Source organism: Eutrema salsugineum, unplaced genomic scaffold (genome assembly GCF_000478725.1).
Source record: "Eutrema salsugineum unplaced genomic scaffold, Eutsalg1_0 scaffold_3, whole genome shotgun sequence".
Lineage (NCBI taxonomy): Eukaryota > Viridiplantae > Streptophyta > Magnoliopsida > Brassicales > Brassicaceae > Eutrema > Eutrema salsugineum.
The window spans coordinates 2300125-2308435 of NW_006256756.1; the positions used below are offsets into that span (position 1 = coordinate 2300125).

At 30.9% G+C, this 8311-nt stretch overlaps 1 protein-coding gene across 1 annotated transcript; it reads left to right on the forward strand.

Annotated features, from left to right (window-relative positions):
* The first annotated feature begins 2505 nt into the window (after window positions 1–2505).
* Window positions 2506–5607, forward strand: LOC18014624 (calcium-dependent protein kinase 21). Its single transcript, XM_006396609.2, has 8 exons — window positions 2506–3220; window positions 3631–3774; window positions 3863–4015; window positions 4272–4384; window positions 4499–4666; window positions 4758–4885; window positions 5003–5102; window positions 5189–5607. Exons 1-8 carry the CDS (start codon window positions 2506–2508, stop codon window positions 5273–5275), a joined length of 1608 nt encoding a protein of 535 aa, XP_006396672.1. The 3' UTR covers window positions 5276–5607.
* The last annotated feature ends 2704 nt before the right edge of the window (window positions 5608–8311 follow it).

The window sequence follows — 8311 nt, forward strand, 5'->3', positions numbered from 1 at the left end:
TTTGTTCTTCTTTTTCTTTCAGTTTTCTTCTTCAACTTTGAGTTCTTCATCTCCTTATCATTTTTCTTCTTCACTATTTTGTGTTACCCATCTTGATCTTATCGTTCATGGTCTAGGACTTTTTGTTCATTTTTTCCTCATTTTTTCACGTTTTCGTCAACTCTATGTTCTTCTATATGTTTCAATTTATCCTTTTTCTCTTCTTTTTCTACATCGTTTTTCCCTTTTTCCCTTTTTCTGTTTTCTTTTTCGATTTTTTCCTCTGCGCCCTGCTAGTGTATTTGGCCTCTCTTACATTATTCCAAAAATAAACAGAATTCAGAAAGCCATACTTAAAACAAACAAAAAAAACAAAAGACTTAAAACCTGTTCATTAGACAATGAAGATGATTTATGATATGTTGACATGGTTTTAATCACGTTAAGTAAGGAAGAATAACTGACAACACAAAACAACAACATATAATCGAGGAACACTACTGCTGGTACTGAAAAACGGAAAAAACAATAGAAAAAAAATCAAAAAATTGATTTATAAAAAATAAAGATGGTAAACAATACAACGAAAAGCCGACCAATGTAGAAACCAAACCACAGTTGAGCTTAAGATACATTTAAAAAAGTAATATATTTATATATAGCTCTCAACTTAAGCTAGGATTTCCCACATCACATGTATATTTTTTTCAGATAAACCGATTGAAATTATCTTAATATTATCAAAATAACTAAAAGTGGCAGCAAAATTGTTATACAAACCACAAAAATAAATTAATTAAATAAGGATATTTTAAAAAGATTTTATTAACGAATAAAGGGGAATTAGTTACCTAGATTGAATGAGAGACCTTATAGCGAAAAATTTACTTCGCATATATTATATATGATATGATTTTAAATATTTTTTTGATTAAATTCCAATTTATATGATGATTCGTTATTTTCTATTTTAAATATTTTTTGATTAAATTTCGATTTTTAATATTTTTTATTAAATTTAAATGTTTTTTATTAAATTTCGATTTTTAACAATTTTTTATTAATTTACGATTTTTAATATTTAATTTTTGATTTTTGATAATTTTTAATTAATTATTAATTAAGTACGATTTTTAATAATTTTTTATTAAATTTAATTTTCAAAAAATATAAGAAGGGGTAAAAAGTAATTAACCACCCTAAGATTGAATGAGAGAGCTTTAACTCAAAATTTTACTTTACTTATAATATATATGATTAATATTTTATTTATTTATGATTTTTAATAATTTTTTTAATTAATTACGATTTTAATAATTTATTATTAAATTTAATTTTAAAAAATATAAGAAGAGGTAAAAAATAACTAACCACTCTAAGATTGAATGAGAGAGCTTTAACTCAAAATTTTACTTTACTTATAATATATATGATATATGATTCGTTATTTTCTATTTTAAATATTTTTTGATTAAATTTCGATTTTTAATATTTTTTATTAAATTTAAATGTTTTTTATTAAATTTCGATTTTTAACAATTTTTTATTAATTTACGATTTTTAATATTTTATTTAATTTATGATTTTTAATAATTTTTTAATTAATTACAATTTTTAATATTTTTTTATTAAATTTAATTTTAAAAAATATAAGAAAGGGTAAAAAGTAATTAACCACCCTAAAATTGAATGAGAGAGCTTTAATTCAAAAGTTTACTTTACTTATAATATATATGATGATATAAAATCGCTAAATATATCAATTACATTATTCTATTTTAATTAACACTTTATCCCAAACCGACCATACAGAAATTAAAATTTCAAACCTAACCAAATGAAATAAAATTTGATTCTGATTTGGATGTTTTCCACAGAACCGAAAAACAAACTTATATACAACTTAAATTTTTAACCAACAATCTAAACAGATGAACTTTGTCCATTATTTTTCAAAAACAGATATCTTTCTTTCATTTTAGCTATCGCAGACGATTGAAGATTCAAGATTGTATAAGGCCCAATTAAGCTCTCTAGAGTGGCCCAATTCAAGACCTCAACATTCTTATCAACTCACGCTGAAAATGAAAGTTTCTGTATATGGAAACCAATAAAAAAATCCGAAATATAATTCTGGATTTATTAGTTTCTTTTTTAAATTCCATTTTCCTAAATTAGCGTAATTGTGCATATGGGAAATTCTCGTCTCGGTTCTCTGTCAATCAAAGAATTTTCCTTTCTCGTACAAATTTTACCGTAAAAAAGATCAATTTAATTTATTTTGGTTCTCCGTTATTTTCAGCGGAATTGACAACGACAATTACTTTCTACAGTTCTATTACACTGAGAGAAATTGACGAGGCTGAAAAATTCCAATTGCAGTCAAACATATACAACTCTCAAGTCTTCTTCCTCCTCCATCAAAATCTCAAAACTTCCCCGATCTGGGGTTTGCTCCTTCAATCCTCTAAAAGCTCATCTTCTTCAACCCAAGAAGAAACCCCTCAAAGTCTCCTCCTTTCGATAATGGGTTGCTTCAGCAGCAAACACCGTGAAACTCAAAGAGACATCGCCGGAAAAAGCTCAATTCCGATCAATCCAGCACAAACCCATGTCGTTCATCAAGTCCCCGAGCATCGAAAACCTCAAATCCCACCGACACAACAACAACAACAACCAATCCATCAACAGGTTTCGACACCGTCGTCGAATCCAATCTCCGTCCGAGATCCAGACACCATATTAGGCAAACCATTCGAAGACATCAGGAAATTCTACAGCCTAGGGAAAGAATTAGGTCGAGGACAGTTTGGGATAACGTATAGGTGCAGAGAGATTTCCACGGGGAACACTTACGCTTGCAAATCGATCCTCAAGAGGAAGCTAATCAGCAAGCAAGACAAAGAGGATGTGAAGAGGGAGATTCAGATAATGCAGTATTTGTCTGGACAAGCGAACATCGTTGAGATCAAAGGTGCTTATGAGGATAGACAATCTGTTCATTTGGTGATGGAACTGTGTGCTGGTGGTGAGTTGTTCGATAGGATCATAGCTCAGGGACATTACTCGGAGAGAGCTGCTGCTGGAATCATTAGGTCGATTGTGAATGTTGTTCAGATTTGTCATTTCATGGGTGTGATTCATCGAGATCTCAAGCCTGAGAATTTCTTGCTCTCGAGTAAAGAGGAGAATGCTATGCTTAAAGCTACCGATTTTGGGTTGTCTGTGTTCATCGAAGAAGGTGAGCTTTGGATAGAACCATCTTTAGGAGTTGGATAGTTTTGGATTTGGTGTGTCAATGTTTGAAATGTATAAGATTGTCTTGCACAATCGAAAATCTGCGATTTTCCTGCTACATTCATAAGCAAAATTGGTGACTTATGTTCCACTGCATAAAAATTTCGACTTCTTTATTGAAAGTTTAGATTTTTGAACATATTCTTAGCAAGAGATTTCTGCTTTTTGTATAAAGTTTAGCTTTTAAAACATATTCTTAGCACCTTGATCTTTGAATGGAATCATCTTAGGTAGGTGATAGCTTTGAGTCTGGCTTTGGTATGTCAATGTTTCGATTGTGTAAGTATTGTTGAGTATATTTGATTCTTATATTCAGATGATTGATGTGCCGTTTCTGAAACTATATAAACACAGGAAAAATTTACCGGGATATAGTAGGGAGTGCTTATTACGTTGCTCCTGAAGTATTAAGGCGAAGTTATGGGAAGGAAATTGACATTTGGAGTGCTGGAGTAATTTTGTACATCCTACTCAGCGGTGTGCCTCCTTTTTGGGCTGGTAAGAAAAACCTTTTAAGCTAACTAAATTCCTTTGATTTGATTCCTTCTTCTTGAGGTTTGATCTGTAATCATATGTTATATTGTAGAGAATGAGAAAGGTATATTCGATGAGGTTATAAAAGGTGAAATTGATTTTGAAAGCCAACCATGGCCTTCTATATCTGAGAGTGCGAAAGATCTTGTGAGGAAGATGCTAACCAAAGACCCGAAGAGACGAATCACTGCTGCACAGGTTCTTGGTAAGAGAATCTGAATACCAGTTGAAATTGATTTTCTGAATGTTATCTAAAGCAATCAAATGGAAAAATCCATATTAGCGGGCATGATCATACATTCTAGGCTCAACACCGGAACAAGATAGTTCAGTCCATTGTGTAGGTCTTAAAATGAGACTGGTGAATCTTAAAGTCTTGTTCTGTCAATCTGTCTGTTGAGTTTATGGTCGTGTAACAAGTAATGCTTTACTAATATGTAGCAATCCTTATGAATTTATAGATCATCCTTGGATCAAAGGCGGAGAAGCACCGGACAAGCCTATTGATAGTGCTGTATTATCCCGTATGAAGCAGTTCCGAGCTATGAACAAGCTTAAGAAGCTAGCTCTTAAGGTAGAAGAATTAGCTCAAAATTTTTATTTTGAAAACATGCTCTTGTCATTCATCTCTTAGTGTAGCAGTTGACACATCTCTTCGGGTTGTGATTTGCGTGTTTGGTTTTCTCAGGTTATCGCGGAGAGTCTATCAGAAGAGGAAATCAAAGGTCTAAAAACCATGTTTGCGAATATGGATACTGACAAAAGCGGTACAATCACTTATGAAGAACTGAAAACCGGGCTAACTAGACTTGGGTCTAAACTCTCTGAAACTGAAGTGAAGCAACTCATGGAAGCTGTGAGTTATCTTCTGCATCTTTATTTTACTTCTCTGCATCCGAAATCTTAAAAAAACTAAAACTTGAAACACATAAATATTAATTTTTCAGGCTGATGTGGATGGTAATGGAACAATTGACTACTTCGAATTTATCTCTGCGACAATGCATAGATACAAACTGGATCGAGATGAGCATGTTTACAAAGCATTCCAACACTTTGATAAAGACAATAGCGGGTAAGTTTCAGTTTAAGAATCAATCTCCATCGACCATTTCTTGTGTCAATAGATTCAAGACTCGAATGTGTAACTATGAAGAGGCACTAATGTGAGAATGCATTGGTTATACAATAGGCACATAACTAGGGATGAGTTGGAAAGTGCCATGAAGGAATATGGAATGGGAGATGAAGCTAGCATCAAAGAAGTTATATCCGAAGTTGATACCGACAATGTAAGTCGCAGTCTCTCTAACCTAAGCCAACATCAGACATTAAAGCGGTTCTTGAAACCTTGTTTGTATTGACTACTCTGTTACAGGATGGAAGAATAAACTTTGAAGAATTCTGTGCGATGATGAGAAGCGGTACCACGCAGCCACAAGGGAAACTCCTTCCTTTTCATTGATAAAAATTAAAAACAAAAGCCCCTTTCCTTGTTTCCCCCTTAAACATAGATCCAACCTGAAAACCAATTCTTACACTCGGAGAAGAAGACTAAACCGGGGAAAACCGATCACTTGATACCGTCTTAAAATGTTATTTCTTCTCTATGCGGTTTAGTTTAAAAGTCATTCACAAGAACAGAGTTAGTTATTCTTCTCTTTAAACTGAGTTTGAGATACTGTCATGTCTTAGCTATTTGTAACATATGCACTTTTTTGGAAAGTTTTTGAGAATCTCCTTAATCCTAGTTTTTTATTATGTTTTTCTTCTAATTTATGTAAATTATCTTAAAAACTTACCAGTATGTTAAAAAAAAACAGATGCCTTCTTATTCTACATCCTTGCTCTCCGATTTCCAAAATGCTTGTTGTTTAGCGTAGAAATAATTCTTAGAATGTCCTAATCTATCTTTTACATGTATTTGGACGAGACAAAATAAAAAAATGATTCTCTATTTCTATTATTTCTATTATTGTGTTTTTTTTTTCTTTTCTTTATCTAATCTTTAAACTAATCTGAAATGCTTATTGTTTAGCGTAGAAATAATTCCTAGAATGCCCTAATCTAAACTAATTTTCAGATTTGGCTGATGTAAGGTAGTTTCTAAAATGCATAATCTAAACTAATTTTCTGATTTGGTTGATGTTGTTTAGTTTAAGAAAAGCTAAAACATTTTCTTACTTGCTTAATCGTTTATTGTTTGCATCATATACTGTATTGGTAATCGGTTTCTGTTGATGTTGTGCACAGTTTTCACCAACAAAACTTATTAATATTTTAACAAAAAAGTTTATTCTTTGGTTGACTTTGTTTGTGTTTAGAAAATTTCAAGCGATACAAGTTCAACTATTGTGCTAATGATCTATATAATGTTTTTGTGAACATGATCGACTCCAGTAAATTTACGTGATAGGTTTATCGGCATACATTGTATAGTGCTTGTTAGCATTTGAAAATTTGTGATTACAGAAAATAACTACAAAATACCTATAAAAACAAAAAAAAAAATCAAATTCTCAAATAAAATAATAGATAACACAGATTTCTAGTTAACTCATTCATACTCATACCTCAACTGCCTCTGAGCCCTCCAAATGCACACAAGTGCAGTGTGTCTTTGTAAGAAATAAGATGATGTCATACAATGTAGAAGTGTTGCTAACATAGATAAAGTTGATAATATATACGTAAATTGAATAATAACATGCATCTGGCTGTTAAATTAAGAGAGTATTGATACTAAACAAGAGTTATGAATAAGAAAGAGAAAGAGAAAGAGGAGTCACAGCACTCAAAACCGTGAAAAAAAGTCTTTTTTTTAGATCCTAGCAAGTATAGTAATGCAAATTTATTTGCAAAAAGATTGCAAAAGTGTGTTTCACTTGTTAGCACATCAACAAAAACCAGAGCTTGGTGGTAACTTTCAATCTTTCATCATCACCGTTCTTCAAACTTTTTCATCTTCACAATGTCATGATCTTTTGTTTGTGCGTCCATTAACCCTCCATTGTTTTCTACTGTGTAAACAAGACCATCATTAGCTGGGTTTACATCAATGTGTACGGTAGACTTCTCATTGATGTCTTCTCGCACCATCATTTTTTAAAGTTCTGTCACAGTTACGGTTGCTAGCCATCTCCTAATGGGCCTAGCACCATATACCTACACATAATCATACAACATAAGTGACATCATTTAACAGATATAACAGTTCAACAGAGCCGGATCTGGGCTAATTCCATTGAAATATTTGCCTATGGTCCCCAAAATTTTTAACCAAATCTAACCTATAATTTTTTTTTTTAATAAAAATAAAAAAAATCAAAAAATAAATAAAATTTCAGCCCAAATTTTTCGGCCTAATTTGGCCTGGTGAAACCCAAAATTTTTTTCTCTTATCCAAAAATTCTGTTTCAAACCAAAATTTTTTTTTTATGAAGTAAAACTAGTGGCCTTCAATTTTTTTTTTTTTGTTTCAAACCCCCAAAATCTCAGATCTAGTCCTGCATCTCAAACATACTTTTTAAGTGAGAAGGATATCGCTGAGATCAAAGATGCTTAGAACATTTCCAACCATGCACCAAAACACCAATTTTAGATTTTAATTTTTCTCCAATGATACACCAAATCTAACACCAATTTTTTTTTAGTGTTTTGTGAATAGTGTTGCACTAAATTTGGTGCAACATTATTCACAACACCAAACATCAAATTTTTTTTTTCATTTACTTATATAATTATACAATTATTTATTAGTTAAATTAAATTATATTGGTTTAGGAGTGTAGGATCTATTCTTGTAATTTAGAATTACACAAAATATCGTTATTAATATGTAAATAAATATAGATTAGAAATACATAATAAAGTTCAATTAAACATTTCAACAGAAAATTACTGAATTAAAACAAAAAACATAAAAGAAAAACAAATTACAACAAAATCATTTTAAAGACAAAATCATTAGTACAATATAATTTTTTCTACTATTTTTTTATCGATTATAATCTTTATTTTTTTGTTACTGTCATATCGTATAGTTAATCTATTTTATGAATAATTAGTATTCATTAAAATTATTAAAATAAAGAAAATTTTAAATTTAATAAGATAATAATATAAAATATTGTTTTTAGTGTAAGATTTGGTGTTAAGATTGGAGATGAAAATAAAAACTATTTATTTTTACACCAAATTTTACACTATTTACAATATCAAATTTAGTGCTATAGTTGGAGACGTTGGTGGAGAGTTGTTCGATAGGAATCTAGTTTAATAGCTAAAACATGTTAATAATCAATACAATACACAAAAACCGGTCTAAAAAGTCTCCGAGGACGAAGTCCACTTATATAATAAACAAAGACTCAGTTTTATTTTTTTGTAACACTATTAAGCAACCACGATTTCACCATGCTATTGCATCTACACCAGATCTTATAATAAGGATCAGATTCATCAGGTTGAGGTATAGAACCATCGAGAAATCCCATTTTGT

What these genes read in the sequence shown, in the direction of transcription:
- LOC18014624 (XM_006396609.2), top strand. Translation starts at nt 2,506, where the DNA reads ATGGGTTGCTTCAGCAGCAAACACCGTGAAACTCAAAGAGACATCGCC. An exon ending in TGTGCCTCCTTTTTGGGCTG is followed by an intron (nt 3,775 to 3,862) that starts GTAAGAAAAACC and finishes GTTATATTGTAG; the next exon opens with AGAATGAGAAAGGTATATTC. An exon ending in CCGAAGTTGATACCGACAAT is followed by an intron (nt 5,103 to 5,188) that starts GTAAGTCGCAGT and finishes ACTCTGTTACAG; the next exon opens with GATGGAAGAATAAACTTTGA.